At 44.9% G+C, this 16,691-nt stretch overlaps 1 protein-coding gene across 3 annotated transcripts in view; it reads left to right on the top strand.

Annotated features, from left to right (window-relative positions):
* Positions 1–13,462, top strand: part of ABHD16A (abhydrolase domain containing 16A, phospholipase) — a 44,979-nt gene extending 31,517 nt beyond the window's left edge. For all 3 annotated transcript variants that reach the window (XM_081319712.1, XM_081319713.1, XM_081319711.1), the window contains 10 exons: positions 1,827–1,876; positions 3,510–3,633; positions 5,120–5,224; positions 7,759–7,822; positions 9,177–9,233; positions 9,394–9,456; positions 10,190–10,266; positions 10,833–10,931; positions 12,039–12,085; positions 13,123–13,462. In XM_081319712.1, coding sequence (XP_081175838.1) covers positions 1,827–1,876; positions 3,510–3,633; positions 5,120–5,224; positions 7,759–7,822; positions 9,177–9,233; positions 9,394–9,456; positions 10,190–10,266; positions 10,833–10,931; positions 12,039–12,085; positions 13,123–13,206 — 770 coding nt within the window. In that variant the 3' untranslated portion in view covers positions 13,207–13,462. The remainder of the gene's footprint in view (positions 1–1,826; positions 1,877–3,509; positions 3,634–5,119; positions 5,225–7,758; positions 7,823–9,176; positions 9,234–9,393; positions 9,457–10,189; positions 10,267–10,832; positions 10,932–12,038; positions 12,086–13,122) is intronic.
* Positions 13,463–16,691: the final 3,229 nt, after the last annotated feature.

Here is a 16,691-nt window from a genome sequence, read left to right as displayed (position 1 = left end):
CTTTAGTTTAAAATTGGGAGGAGGGAAGAGTAGGAATGCACTTTCAAGGCCATTTCTCTCTCTAAAGCAGATAAGGCTTTGCCGGTTCTTCTAAGGCAGGGGTCTTCAAACTTGGCCCTTTTATGACTTGTGGACTTCAACTCCCAGAATTCCTCAGCCAGCGTGCCTGGCTGAGGAATTCTGGGAGTTGAAGTCCACAAGTCATAAAAGGGCCAAGTTTGAAGACCCCTGTTCTAAGGGAAGGGAAACTGATTCTTTAAATTAACTGGAGAATATGATTAATGACAAAATTAGAAAGGTGGAAATTGTGTTTTAATATATTGTGCAAGGGGCGGAGATTTCAGATTCCAACTTCCTTTGAGCAAGCATTTGCCGGTGTATTAGGCTAATAAAGGACTTTTAAGGTAAACAGTGCCTCAGAGTCACTTGAAAAGCCCATAGGTCGGAACCTTAACACCTAGCATGAGTTTTCAGGATGCTCATAAGTCCCACCCTAAAAATAAGCCCCACCCTAAAAATAAGCCCCAGTTAAGGCCGTCAGCCAGACGGACACATTTAGTACTGTATTTCCTCGAAAATAAGCCCTGACCGGAAAATAAACCTTAATGTGTCTTGTGGAACAAAAATTAATATAAAACCCAGTCTTATTTCCGGGGAAACACAATATATACTTGCATGGTCAACCACCTGATGTTTTGTACTTTCGGGTCCTGTCTGGATTTCCTGAACTGAAGTAAGGGAGTGATGGAGACATGTTCTATCACAGCGGTCCCCAGCCTTTGCTGCTTGCTGCCACGGCTGGGAGGGAAGGGAACCGGGCTGCGCGATCAGCAGGCCAGTGTGTGCGCACGCATGCGCAGCTCAATTCACACAAGCGGTGGGCCAATGCGCACCTGCATGCACACCCAGCTCGACCGCAAGTGGAGATGTGTGCGCATGCGCACCAGCCTGCCACTCAAGCAAATCGAGCAGCGCACAGTTTGTGCATGCGCACCAGCCTGCCACTCAAGCAAATCGAGCAGCGCACAGTTTGTGCATGCGCACCAGCCTGCCACTCAAGCAAATCGAGCAGCGCACAGTTTGTGCATGCACTCCAGCCTGCCACTCGCACGGCCTGGTTGCAAATAGGCCACAGCCCAGTAATGGGCAACTGCCCAGGGGTTGGGAACCCCTCTTCTATCATGCTTCTCTGGGCATTGCAGCAGCATAGGGAACTGCTGAATCATGTTCAGGGCAAATCTCCGTACAGTGCTTGGGAAGTTACAGGTAGTCCTTGCTTAATAAGCAGTCACTTAGCAATCATTCAAAGACCTCCCCGGAGCGACTTACCACCCAGTTGCAGAGTTCCAGTGATTGCATTTGGGGCGCTTGGCAACCAGCTCATTGAAGAAAACAAGCTTGCATCACAACTGCGGCTTTTGCTTAACAACCACTGCAACAAAAGTTGTAAGGTCAGGCATGGTCACAACATGCTGATCCGCTGAATGACGGCCACAATTTATGACCATAATTCCAGACTCAATGATGGTCATAAGTCAAGGACTACCTCTATAGTTGCCAAATCATTATACCTGCTTTAGGACCAGGTAGAGTTGATGTTGTGTAAGGATCCTGCTTTCTTTCTTCTTTTTTTAACACTAGATGGCTCCTTCTTCATCATCTCCTGCTTGAGCAGGGGGTTGGACTAGAAGATCTCCAAGATCCTTCGCAGCTCCATTCTGATTGCTTGATGGTTCTTTTTTTTTTGGGGGGGGGGGTAGCTGGGATTCTAGTTATCACTGATCTTTCCTTTCCCAGCTGATTTTTTTTTCCTTCTGTCTTAATAGCTGGATATTCTGTGCTGGGATGGAATCATCCTGGGTTTGCAGGCAGCACGGTAAGTTATTCTGAGATTTATCTCAGATTATTTTTGAGTTCTGCAGTAACTAGTCTCTTAAGAAATCTGATATAGACCTGTCCGTTCAGTAACATATTGGCTGTATTGCAGACCAACGAGCTAATAAACCAAACCAATTAATATTTGGATCAAAAAAATGTAAAAGTATTATTTGCTAGGCTGAAACAACGCTCTTGCTATTTACGTGAAGTAAATGTGAGTAATTCAATTTCCCATTGCTGTCTGCTCTGCCCTGAATATCTTTTGCTTCCTCTTTGAAGAAGCTTAATAATAGTAATTGTTGATCTCTAATGGGAAAACCCAAGAATATTTATCTTTAAAGAGATTCACTCGGACTTATAGAAGACAAGAAAGGTTGAGAGCCCTTAAATACTAAATACTAGCATTTAACAAATGCTAAAATCCAGGGAAATGAAATCAAGCATTTTTTATCTGAGAAATCTAAAAACCTACAGTATATAACGTAGAACAGACATGTCAAACACAAGGCCCGGGGGCCGGATCCGGCCCGCGAAGTGGTTTCATGTGGCCCGCGAAGCCATCCTGGAAACAGTGAGGGAACGGCCCCCACTGCCTTGGCCCTGGCCCAGAGACCCTCCTCCTGCCAGAGACCCTCAGATCTGTCCCACTCCTGCCCAGGCCCCCATAGGCACCCTTGATGCAAACGATGTAGAGCTGGCCATGCCCACCCAGTAGGCCATATGCACTCTAGCCACGCCCACCCAGTAGGCCATGCTCACCCTGGCCATACCCACCCGGTCCCCTGAGGGCAACCGCAATGCTGATGCGGCCCTCAATGAAATTGAGTTTGACGCCCCTGACGTAGAAGAAGGGATCAACCTGTTCTCCAAAGCACCTGAAGGCAGGATAAGAAGCAATAAATGGAAACTAATCAAGGAGAGAATCATCCTAGAACTAAGGAGAAATTCCTTACAGTGAGCACAATCAATCAGCGGAGCAACTTGCCTCCAGAAGTTGTGAATGCTCCAACACTGGAAGTTTTCAAGAAGAGACTGGACAGCCATTTGTCTGAAAGGGTATAAGGCTTCCTGCTTGAGCAAGGGATTGGACTAGAAGACCTCCAAGGTCCCTTCCAAGTCTGTTATTCTGTTACAATGCCCAATATTTATTCTTTGTCCTTCTACAAGAAGAGGAACCAATCAAATCATTTCAGTGGTTTACATATAGCTAGAAATAATGTTTTTTTTCCTCATTTTGGGCATGCACACACATTCTGCAAAATATTAGGTGTTTTTTTTCCCCCACTATGCAGTACCGTATTTTCCGGCGTATAAGACGACCCGGCATATAAGACGACCCCCCAACTTTTGAGAAGATTTTCATGGGTTTAAAAAGTCGTCTTATACGCCGGAAAATACGGTAGCATTATCCCGTTCCTATGTATGGATTTATATCCTAGTTTTTGTAAGGGCAAAAATGGGTGGGCTGCGGATAACAAGCAAGGCTCTTGGGAAGGGATTTTCATAGAAAAGAAAAGAAAAAAGGAAGAAGAGAGGAAAACCCTAGTTTTTCCCCTCAGGCATGGCCTGTCTTTCGTGGTCTCCCTACTCCCAGCAGCTTTGCATTAACTGTTTTCCTCACATATCTCCAGGGAGTGCCACTGCCACAGAATGAGGCCAACGCCATGGATGTGGTGATGCAATATGCCATCCACCGCTTGGGCTTCCTTCCTGAAGACATTATCCTCTATGCCTGGTCCATTGGGGGCTTCACAGGTATCACATAACATGGCCGAGAAGAAACTAGGAACTCCTAGCAGAAGGGAGAGGTTGGAAAGAGGGAGGCAGTATTTCTCAACCTTGGCAACTTTTAAGATATGTGGACTTCAACTCCCAGAATTCCCCAGCCAGCATTCTGGGAGATGAAGTCTACACATTAAAGTTTCCCAATGTTAAGAAACTGGAGGGGGCATATTGGCAAACCAGAGTGGGATAGATGTAGAGAATTGTCAACAATTGGGATTAGGTGGGACAAGTTGTATCTTTCTTGGACAGACTACCTAGTGGATCTTGTAAGCCTTAGGTACAGCGCCAAGCCCCTCAGACACTGCCACCATGTTGTCATTTTAGTAAATGAAAAGAAGTAAAATAATAGATTGTGTGGGGGATAATATAAACAGTGTTTAATTTAACACAGATTTCATTCAACTTCAATTTGTATTGAAATGGTTTGTTTCATTCTATCTCAACTCCTTTCTCAGTCTTAGCCTCCGTTTGTTTGTCGATGTCATCCCTACAAGGGTAGACTTTTATGCGTTTGTTGCCTTGACAACAAATCTTCCCTCTTGTCGAAGAAGTCATCTGGTATATCTCTACAGCTGCACTGCTGTCCTTGGTGTGAAACCCCCAGGCCAAGTGTGGCTTTCAGCCTGAACTAAAAAGACACCTTGGATTTTAGGAGGTGCCCATCTTGAGGCATACAGAATTTGCATTCCCAAGTTCACGCATCTGGAAAAGGATTTTATTTATTTTATTTATTTTAATTCCATTTATATCCCGCCCTTCTCCGAAGACTCAGGGCGGCTTACAAGCTTAGCAGTAGCCTTCATTCTATGTATATGCCTGCTTATTAGGGTTTTCACACACCCCCGCAAGCGGCATTATTACAAAGTCAGCTTAATTGCCCCCAACAATCTGGGTCCTCATTTTACCTACCTCAGAAGGATGGAAGGCTGAGCCAACCTTGAGCCTGGTGGGATGCGAACCTGCACTAATTGCAGGCAGCTGGTGTTATGTAAGGAGGCATTAGCCCACTGCTCCACCAAGGTGCCGTAGTTGAAATATCCAAACAGAATCCTTTCCGATAGTAATCATGCTCAACCCACTGATTGCCCCTGTTATATATTAATGGAAACAAGGTTCGTCATACCTTGTTGGCCCTGTAATGAACATAAAGAGATTAAGAGTTTGAAATGATCCGATTTTGAGGGGGACATGAGATCAATTCAAGGCGGAACAATTGAAGTATTGGGGAGGAAGCTGACAGTGGGGTGGGAGCGGGTGATTTTAAAGCAGCGGGTGGCAATCTATAACATTCCAGATGATTCTGGACTACAGTATCTCTCTTAGAAACATTTTCAGTGGTGAGAAAGGCAGGTAGAGGAGCCACAGATGTCCTACTTGTTTCTGATTTCATGATGTGCCTGTTTGGGTTCCATCTCTCCCTAAATAATGAATTTTTCTTCCTCCTTGCACCCAACAGCCACATGGGCAGCCATGTCTTACCCTGATGTCAGTGCCATCATCCTGGATGCCTCATTTGATGACCTCATTCCTCTAGCTCTCAAGGTCATGCCGGAAAGCTGGAGTAAGGGGAAGAACAAGAAATGGACCCTTCTTTACAGTCCAATGGTTTCACCTGTTTTGAATCTGTTTCCAGACTTCTAAATGGTTCAGTCCATGAGACAGTTAAAAAAAAAATATCTTGGGACGATAAGAGCTGAACCAACTTCTTCCTTTTAACCACTAAGTTAGTTCTCTTTTCCCCTGGTGGATTGTGTTTCGTTCCCTTCCCTTGTCATCTTGGGAGTGTTTTATTATCCTGTCACTTTGATATCAGCGTGTAGGTTGAAATTCCGGTTTTACAACATTGCTATCGTTCAGTGTATTATGTTGTAGACGTCATGGAGCTATAAAATCCTCAGTCCTGAGTAGCTGCTATGTTTAGAAATGGTTTAGTTTGGAATTCTTTTCATTTCTTTCTTTTCCTGTCTTCTGCTTTAACCACGATGGAGGTTGGTGGATGTGTAAACTTCACTGCTCGGTCTTGTTTCTCGTTTGTGTGATTCGCAACTGGTGGTGGTTAGATTCTTGACAGGATTTTCCCTTCGATGGCAAAGGCTACTGAGATACACAGTGTTCTTGTAATGTTCGTTTACAAATGTACAAGTTGAGCAGATAAGCATTCAGCCAGGGAGGCCAGAATTGTGAAGTGCCAAGTTAAGGCTGCATGTTCATTTAGGACAGGGGTAGGCAACCTTGGCTCTTTTATCATTCGTGGACTTCAACTCCCAGAATTCCTGAGCCAGCCATGCTGAGGGGAAAGGGAGAGGTTTCCAAGCTGAGCCATGCTGACTGAGGAATTCTGGGAGTTGAAGTCCACAAGTCATTAAAGAGCCAAGGTTGCCTACCCCTGGTTTAGGGGTAAGGCCCAGTGATTTAAAAGGAACTTGGTGGAAGACAGACAACACCTGTTATTTTTACAGATTGTTCTGTCTCCTTCCATGCTCTCTATACAAACTGCCAGAGAGTCATTGTGATGTAGTCGTGGGACAGGTGATAGGATAGCACCAAGGAGAACCAGGTTGATGTCTATTCTTACTGGATGACTTTGGGCCATTCCTCACTCTTAGCCCAGCCAGATTCACAGGGTGGTGGTTGCACAGATTAAATTGGGGGAAGGCAGGGTGCAGTGTCTGCCATCTTGGGCTAAGGAGAGAGATCTTACTAGACCTGTCAATGTTGCACACTTTCACCTATCGTTGTTTTAACTGGTGGTGCCAGGGTTTGGACCTGAGGCTACCTACCTACAATTTCTGCGCTCTTCTGCTGAATGGTGGCATCCTTTGTGCGAGGATAGTATGGTCAGGATTATCCTTCATGCAAGTAGTCCTCAACTTACAACCATTTGTTTAGTGACTATGGCAGTGAAAAAGTGACTTATGATCAATATTAGAATTGTAAGCCATCAGGATCACTGAGTTGCACAACTCTAAAAATTGAGTGAATAAATCAATTAAAATAAATAAATCCTGACACTTATCACCGTCGCAGCATCCCCATGATCACATGATCAAAATCCCAGATGCTTGGCGACCAGCATATATTTATGATAGTTGCAGTGTTCCAGGGTCATGTGATTGCCATTTGCGACCTTCCCAACTGGCTTCCAACAAGTAATCAATTGAGGAAGCTGGGTTCATATACCAACCATGTGCTTCACTTAAGAACTGCAGTGATCCACTTAACAACCGTGGCAAAAAGGTTGCAAAATAGGGTATGACTCACTTAGCAATGGAAATTTTGATCCCAGTTGTGGTCATAAGCCAAGGACCAGCAGTATTTGTGCCAGCCCTTTGCATCCATGACTTAATGCAGATAGTCCCCAACTTACGACCACAATTGAGGCCCAAAATTTCTGTTAAGTGAGACATTTGTTACGTGAGTTTTTTATGACCTTTCTTGCCACAATTGCTAAGTGAATCACTGCAACTGATAAGTTAGTAAACCAGTTGTTAAGTGAATCTGATTTCTGTATTGACTTTGCTTGTCAGAAGGTCACAAAAGGTGATCAATGACCCTGGGACACTGCAACGGTCATAAACACGAGTCAGTTGCCAAGCCTCTGAATTTTGATCACGTGATCATGGGGATGCTGCAAAGATAGTAACTGAAAAACAGTCATAAGTCACATTTTTCAATGCCGTTGTAACTTTAAACGGTCTACCTGTATACTGGGGTTGCGTACAGACTATTTGTTGGTGTTTGTCAAGATCCATTGTGAAAAGCATTGTGTAGAACAGGGGTCCTCAAATTCGGCCCTTTTAGGACTCATGGACTTCAACTCCCAGAATTCCTCAGCCAGGCACGCTGGCTGAGGAATTCTGGGAGTTGAAGTCCATGAGTCCTAAAAGGGCCGAGTTTGAGGACCCCTGGTGTAGAAGCTTTTGCATCCCTTGTCTGCGAGATCCTTACAAAACCCATTATTTCAAAATGGGTTAAGCTGATTAGCTGGAGGTGGTGGAGAGCAATTTATTTTAAAAGCTATGTGAAATTGGTTTGGGTTAGAGACTTACTTGCTGGGCAGAAAGGTGATATAATGTTCTCCTCTTTGTTCCACAGGAAGCTTGGTCACCCGGACAGTCAGACAGCACTTAAACCTGAACAACGCAGAGCAGCTCTGCAGGTAGGCCCCTCAGAGGAGGAAACCCCACGGAGCAGAGGCATTGCCAGAAGAGTGTCAGATGATGCCAGCCCTTTTCTGGCTAATTTTTAAAGTCAAAATATCCTTTGGTTATTTTGGACCACCACTCCAGCCAGTGAGTGGCCAGATAGCCCAAAACATCTGGCCAGAAGCAGGTTTCCCCTCTTTTGTTTTAACCCATTGGGGCAAGTGGAAGTGAATATTAGCCGAGGAGCTGTCCATTAATTTCATCATAGCAAAGATTCAGTTCTGGAATCTACAGTTCTGGACTTGTGGACTTCAACTCCCAGAATTCCTGAGCCAGCCGTGGCTGGCTCAGGAATTCTGGGAGTTGAAGTCCACAAGTCATAAAAGGGCCATCATTCCCCACCCATTGTCTAGAAGATACCAGGCAAAAAAAGAATTTCTATAGTGGGTTCTATGGAGAATGCAGAATTGAAGAGATCAGAACTTCTTACCATGGAAAGTTCTTCCTAGTTCTTTTTGCCCTTTTGACTTTTCAGCTTCTGGTGTTTACCATTCTTCCAAGCGGCGAGTTTCCCCCTTAAAACTCCCTGCTTGAAACCTTTTGAAGCAAAATACAGGTAGTCCTCCATTTACAACGGTTCATTTAGTGACCGTCCCAGTTTACAACAGCACTGGAAAAAAATGCGACTTATGACCGTTTTTCCACAGTTACAACAACCTTTGCAGCATCCCCATGATCGTGCGATTAAAATTCAGATGCTTGGCTACTGGTTCATATTTGTGACCGTTGCTGGGCCCCAAGGTCATGTGATCCCATTTTGCAACCTCCTGACCAGCAGAGTCAATGGGGGAGCCAGATTCACTTGAGAAGCGGGTTACTAACTTACTGATTGCAGTGATTTGCTTTACAACTGTGGCAAGAAAGGTCACGAAATGGGGCCAAACGCCCAACAAACGTCTCACTGAACAACGGAAATTTTGGTCCCAGTTGTGGTCGTAAGTCAAGGACTGCCTGTATTTTGCAGAACCCCCTGTATTGTCCCTTTGCTCTCCCCTTCCAAGTATGCTAAAATAAAAGAGGTAATTCTCCCTTTTATCCGAAGCCGGCAACTGTCAGTTTTCAAGTCGGAAATTAAAGCTGCTTGCTTAGAATGGGGTGATATGGCATTGATAAGCAACAATAACAGGGACATGAAAAGAGCCCTCTCAGGCGTTGCCTGGGCAACAGTGATGTCACCGGCTAATCCTTTCAACCCGGAAGTGCCTTGGTAGCTGCTTCCGACATGAATGTTTGTAGCAAGTTCATATGAAATGTCCTGGCTTAGCTCCGTATTAAAAAAAAAAGGTCTCCCTGTGGCCTCCTTTTCAGGTATCAGGGTCCTGTGTTGCTGGTCCGCAGAACCAAAGATGAGATCATCACCACCACGTGAGTACAATAGAAACCAAGGAAAATTGCCCAGATGTCCACCCAGCCGTGCCAACTTGGTTGGGGCAGTAAATAAACATAGCTTTCATGTAACGGTAGCCCTTTAGAGTAGGGAAGGTCCGTGGCATTAATTCTCCCATTTTTTTTCCTGTCCTCCTAGGGTTCCTGAAGACATAATGTCTAACAGAGGGAATGACTTACTGCTAAAGTTATTACAGCACAGGTAAACAGAAGATAGATGGAGAACCGAGCCTTTCCAATCTCCGATTATATTGCATTTCATCTGCCAGATTTTTCCTAGCGAAATCAGTTTTCGGGAATAGGCGACATTTTCGTGTGTTTTCCACCCAATATGTCAGGAAAGCACACTTGTCGGTTTTCAGCAAGAATGCCACTAAAATCCAATGCTTGAGGGTGGGAGAATCCAGAGGCCGCAAAAATAGGTTTGTGTAGAACTGAACATGTTAGTTGACCACTTTGAGGAAAGGTTTATAAGTACAGGTAGTCCTCGATTTGCGACCACCATTGAGCCCAACATTTCTGTTGTTAAGTGAGACATTAGTTAAGTGAGTTTGGCCCCTTTTTATGACCTTCCTTGCCCCATTTGTTAAGTGAATCACTACAGGTTTTTAAGTTAGTAACCCGGTTGTTATATGAGTCTGGCTTCCCCATTGACTTTAGCTTGTCAGAAGGTCACAAAAGTTGATCACATGACCCCCAGGACATTGCAAGCGTCATAAATATGAGTCAGTTGCCAAGCATCTGAATTTTGATCACGTGACCACGGCGATGCTGCAAAGGTTGTGTGAAAAATGATCATGAAGTCAACATTTTCAGGGCCCTTGTAACTTTGAACGGTCACTAAACCAACTGTTGTAAGTCAAGGAGTACCTGTAGATTTTTGTCTGGGCTGGAAGCTGACGGGATTTTATCTCAACAACTGCTACCTGCCCTAGGTATCCCAAAATCATGACTGAAGAAGGCATCAGAATTGTCCGGGAATGGTTGGAAGCTTCTACACCCATGGAAGAAGGTAACATGATCAAAACCTAAACCCCCAGATGGGTGACATGATGAGGCTTGTCTTGACAGGTGCCAGAGCTGTTGTAGGTTTGGGTGATTCACATTAACCACCTTGTGAAGGAATTCTTGGTCCCAGCACAAGACAGTTTCAGGAACAGGCATTGGTTACTCAACGGAAAGGGTTAAAAATGTTAGAAGAAGATCTATCCCAAAGGCGAATGGCAGAATTAAAATTGGAATGTTGCTGTGATGCTACCCAGATAAAACCTCTAATGCGTGCAAGAGAACTACAAGACATCTTTCCAAAATATATCTCCAGATGCAGCTCTGTAGAATGTTTTAATGGTTGGTTTTATTCTATGATGTCCAGAGTCACTTTGCGTGGGATGGAGGGGTGAGTGTGGATGGATGAATGGATGGATGGATGGACAAAAGAAAGAAGGAAAGGAGAGGGGAAAGAAGATAGAGGAGATGAAAGGAAAGGGAGCCTTTGCAATCAGAGCAGTGCCCCACCTGTGCATCTCCCTGCCATTCAAGCCAGAGGGCACTACTCAGACCAGCTCCTTGTCATTGCAGCCTCTATTTATAGCCGCTATGAAGTAGAAGATGACTGGTGTTTGTCTGTACTGAAGTCGTACCAAGCCGAAGACAATGGTGAATTTCCCTGGTCTGTCGGTGAGTTCAGCGCAAAAAAGCACAAAGAGCAGAAAACTAGGCGTGCCATGAAACCAGCTCATGGAATTGCCACAAGTCAGTCATTTGTTGTTTTTTTAATCCCATTTATATCCCGCCCTTCTCCGAAGACAGGGCGGCTTACAATCTAAAGCACAAATCAATGTGCTTAGCAATAGTCTTGTCTGGGTTGGAGGAAATCTTAAGAATGCGCAACCCAGATTGGCCAATTGAATTTGAAGACAGGAAACATTGGCCAATAATGTTGGCCCTGGCTTACTTAGCTAGTGGTGTACTGCACTCCCATAACTACTTTTAACTGAGTAGGCCAATAATGATTACTGCATTTCAAACCAGACCGGCCAATGGGGGAAATGGGATTTGTGAAACTATCCTCTGATTGGTGCGGATGTGCAAAAGGCACCCATCAGCAAGGTCAAGTATTTTGTTGGTTTGACTGTACTGTAATTCAACTATTCCAGCCCGGGGGTGGGTGGGGGGTGAGCGGCAGGCACGTGCATGCCCTCTGTGCAAATGAAGCAGCACGAGCAGCAGGCACTTGCGTTCCTGTGCAAAGCTCCACTCGTACAAGCGGAGATCGCTTAATGCTCACACGCAAAGCTCCATTCGCACGAGTGGAGCTTCACGCACGCGTGCTTGCCCATTTATCCCACAGCCCAGTTTTGAACAGGCCATTGCCTGGTAGTGGGCCACAGCCCCAGGGTTGGGGACCCCTGCTATAATGTATCTTAGAAGAGAACTCCTGCGACCTGATTTAGCAATCCTCAACTGTCATTGGACTTCTTAGGGACACAGGAGAGGTGACAATAAAAGCAGTTTTGTCAACTGAATAGGAAGACAGGGTATCTGCAGAGTGTAGTGAAAAAAAGTCAAGTTGGTAACTATGCTTGTGGCTATGATCAAATTCAGGTTGGTCGCTATGATGTTGTGATCAAAGTTCTACCATTTTTGTGGGCATTGATGGCCACCAACTTGGCTTCAGGCTTTAATCAGCATTTTTAAACCCAAATTGACTGAACAGAGGTTCTGTTGCATCTTGCCTCCCCGTTAGCAGCTTCTCAGCCTACCTCATTATTGTTTTCAAACCAGGTGAAGACATGACCCTTGACGGGAGACGACAACTTGCACTATTCCTGGTGAGTTCTCCTAGCCTGCACTCACATACTCTGCTCCCCACACTCCCATCGTTCCAGCATGTCACCCCTCTTTCATCCACCATTTCCCTGTCCAGCCAAGTAGGTTTCACAAGACTAATGCCCTTAGGATCGACTCCATTTTGTGCATGCACACGCTCAGCAACAACTCAAGCGAAGTATTTGGAGGCACTCCCGTCAAGAAACACCAGAATATCCTGAGGAAAAGGGAATACAGATAGTCCTCGACTTACAACCACAATTCAGCCCCAAATTTCAGTTGCTAAGCGAGACATTTGTTAAGTACACCTGGCCCCATTTTACGAACTTTTCTTGCTACCATTGTTAAGTGAATCACTGCAACTCTGTAAGTTAAGTAAATCTGGCTCCCCCATTGACTTTGCTTGTCAAAAGGTTGTAAAAGGTGATCACATGATTCTGGGACACTGCATCCGTCATAAATATGAGCCAAGTTGCCAAGCATCTGAGTTTTGATCACGTGACCATGGAGATACTGCAACGGTCATAAGCGTGAAAAACGGTCCTAAGTCACTTCAGTACCGTTGTAACTTTGAACAGTCACTAAATGAACTGTTGTAAGTTTAGGACTGTCTGTATTGACAATCTGACAGTAATTGACAATCTGTTTCTTCGAGTTACATTAACTCCACAGTTTGCTCAAACCCATTCTCATCCTGATGATGGCATTATGGACAAGAAAACTTACTGGGCCCATCAGATCAGTGGCAATTGTTGCTACATAAAGGCTTTATTTTATGGTCCCATTAAAACGGGGGTCTTCAAACCTGGCCCTTTAATGACTTGTGGACTTCAACTCCCAGAATTCCTCAGCCAGCGTGCCTGGCTGAGGAATTCTGGGAGTTGAAGTCCACAAGTCATAAAAGGGCCAAGTTTGAAGACCCCTGCATTAAAAAAAAAGGCAATTTGATGGCCACACTTCAGGACTTGGAGAGCAGAGATGGCCCAGAAGCTACCAGTTGGGTTCCCCCAATGTAACTTTTTTTTTTTTCATTCCACAGGCACGGAAGCACCTGCAAAATTTTGAAGCAACACACTGCACTCCACTTCCACCCCAAGAATTTCATCTTCCATGGAACTTATAGCATTCTCCCCCACCACCGTCACCACCTCCCATGCTTCTCCTGCACCTCACGGCTTCTGGTTCTGACGTCCCTTCCGCCTCGACCTTTCTTGTGCGTGCATACACGCGTGCGTGTATATGTGTGTGTATGCCTGAGCAGCCATCACTCTCCCTCCCCCTATGCTGTAAATCTGCTTCTCTGCGCTGTAATATTGACCTTCTGGCCAGCAACCCTCACATCTTGTCGTAAGGGTTCACAATAAAGATGGTATTTTTTATATTTCCTGACTCTCTGGTCTCAGGAGCTGCAGGCCCTCTGCTGGCCTTGTCTGCTGTTAGAAACTAAGCGGATTTAATCTGGGTTGGAAACCGGATGGGAGAACAGCAAGAAATTACAGGGCTGGAATTTTGGCTGGGGGAAATAAAAAGGGAGGCCTGCGGGATACTACTTCCTTGATGTTTCCAAGGAGACAGCATGCAAGTATCCCATCCTCTCTAGGAATCAAATTCAGCTAGGCTAGAGGACGTCTCTACTGCCTCTTCACAGATATATATATATTGGAAAAGCAATAACCTTCAGATTGATAGGACTTCCATGCTGTGTGGTCCTCCTGTTAGTGGGTGAGCTGTTTGCCTAGGGTGGAATATTTCAGTACAGAAATAGCCTTTAACTATCCTGAAGAATGTTTAGAAATGAAAAGGGCGGAGAGCATCTGACTAGCTCAGGGGTCAGCAACCTGAAACAGTGAAAGAGCCACTCGGAACCGGTTCCCTCACAAAAGGAAAAACTGGGAGCCGCAAAAAATGTGTGCGCATGCGCGTACATGCATGCATGCATGCGCAGAACAGGGTTTGACTGAAGAGTGGAGCCAAGGCGAGATATGCACCTACCCTGCATATTTGAATTCATTGGTTGAACTTTTTTAGTCCCACTTTTTTTTTTGGACTGCACATGGCAGAGGACTAGGAGCCACAGGAGATGGCTGAAAGAGCCGCATGCGGCTCCGGAGCCGCGGGTTGCAGACCTGTGGACTAGCTGAAGAAACAGTCCATGAAGGAAGGAAGAATAGAGTAAGCAGGAAGTATACAGATAAATTATTTAAGAAAGGCTAATAAATATCCTCATGAGTTTTTACCCTAAACCTCAAAACTAAATGAGGGGGGGGGGGAAATTGGCAATACAAAGTGCTGACCTGTCCATTGGATCAAGAGGATTTTGTTGCTATTTTTTTTTTCTTAATTTCCTAGTTTAGAACAGGGCTTCTCAATAGTTTCCCATACTTTCAGTTGGGAAATTACGACCATCCGAAACCTAGCCAAGTTCAAAATCACTAGGGAATTTCTAGAAGCCTGCCTGGCCCTCTTAACAAATCAGCCATCAATAGGCTATGCAGAAGACAATCAACAAACCGAAGGGGGGACAACAAAACCAAAACAGCTTTACTTTACTTTACTTTACTTTTATTAAATTTGTATACCGCCCTTCTCCCGAAGGACTCAGGGCGGTGAACAGGGCATATATAAATAGCAAATACAAAAATTAAAAAGGAATTAAACAAATGCCCAATTAAAAATACAATAACAATAAAAAACACATTAAAAAACCCTAACGTTCCCCATCAGGCCAGACCAGCTAGTTCAAACAAGTGGGTCTTCAGGCCATGCCGGAAGGAGCGAAGGTCCGATGCCATCTGGAGCTCAACCGGCAGTTGGTTCCATAGAGCCGGGGCGCCCACAGAGAAGGATCTCCCCCTGGGGGCCACCAGTCGACATTCCCTGACCGGAGGCACCCTGAGGAGGCCCTCTCTGTGGGAACGCACAGGGCGGAGGGAGGTTGACGCCAGCAGCAGGTGGTCCTCGAGGTACCCCGGATCCATGCCATGTAAGGACTTGAAGATCATAACCAAAACCTTGAATCTCACCTGGAAGACAACTAGTAACCAATGTAGCTCGCGGAGCAAAGGTGTAACATGGGAGTACCGGGAAACTCCCAAGACAACTCTCGCGGCCGCATTCTGTACCAGTTGGAGCCTCCGAGTGGTCTTCAAGGGAAGCCCCATGTAAAGAGCTGTCCACTAATGATCAACACCCAGTTGAGCATAGATTAACTCCAAGATTAACATCAGACCAACGATCTTAATACCCCAATCAAGGGGTATCTCTAAGGCCCCCCCCCAACACTGACAATCCAGTAGAATATAACCTGACGGCAAACCGCACTCCTTACTAGCACTGATGATGTTACCTAGTTTGGGTAATGAAACATCCCCACTTGCCAGAAAACAACCAAGCTCAGAGAGGACCCATCATGTCAACCCTGAACTATCAATATTCTCCTTTATTAGGGCTTCTGAACCTCAGCAACTTTTAAGATGTGTGGACATCAGCTCCCAGAATTTCTCCTCCAGCATGGGTGTCCGTGGAATTCTGGGAGTTGAAGTCCACACATCTTCCAAGTTACCAAGATTGAGGCCTTAATAAAGGAGAACATTTGTAGCTCACATCTTAAAGGAATGTCTTCAAGGAAAAGTCCAGTTGTCTTTTGAAAAAACACCTTTGGGGCAGCCATGACCTGGATGACAGAGAATCTCCATAGACAAGAAGAAGAAACTTGATGGACAAGGTCTCACACATTTCCAAAGGCAAGATGAATTGTTAAGTGAGTTTTGTCCCGTTTTACAACTTTTCTTGCCACAGTTGTTAAGTGAACAACTTAACACTGCAGTTGTTAAGTTAGTAATGCGGTTGCAAAGTGAATCTGACTCCCCCATTGACATGACCCCAGGACACTGAAAATCTCATAAATACTGGTTGCTAAGCATCCAAATTTTGATCACATGACCATGGGGTGCTGCAATGGTCATAGGTGTAAAAAAGGTCATAAGTCACTTTTCAATGCCATTGTAACTTTGGTCACTAAACAAACTTGGAAGTCAACTACTTGTATAAAGATCTGCTAACTATTAATAATTAAATGCATCTCATTGTTAAGAGTAAGGGCTTTTGGTGGTCAAGGAGATAATAACTGCAGCATTCATACTCAAGCTTCCTTTGTTTTCCTTCTCGGCCCCCTCCCCCTGCTTTTTTCCCCCTTGATTTGTTGTAGGGGTTTATTTTATTTTCATGTTTTTCTGGAGTGAACATCAGGAAAATGGCTGACAAATTTCAACTTTAGAAAAACTGAAGAAGCTTGATGGCCGGAGAAGAACATAATGTACTTTACGCATGCTCTACAGACAGTCCTTGACTTACAACTGCAATTGGAAACATCTGTCGCTAAGCAATGCAGTCATTAAATAAGTCATCACATGACCATGCCTGATTTTACGATCTTTTTTGCCACGGACATTAAGTAAATCATGAGGTTGGTAAGCAAAGCCAGCTTCCCCCCCCCACACACACACATTGACTTGGCTTGTCAGAAGTCAGCTGGGAAAGTCACAAACAGTGATCACATGATCCCCAAAACACTGCAACATATGCTTAACTTGGTGGAGCAGTGGGCTA

The sequence above is a fragment of the Vipera berus genome, assembly GCF_964194415.1.
Source record: "Vipera berus genome assembly, chromosome: 2".
Classification (NCBI taxonomy): Eukaryota; Metazoa; Chordata; class Lepidosauria; order Squamata; family Viperidae; genus Vipera; species Vipera berus.
This window is presented reverse-complemented; position numbering and strand designations above follow the sequence as displayed.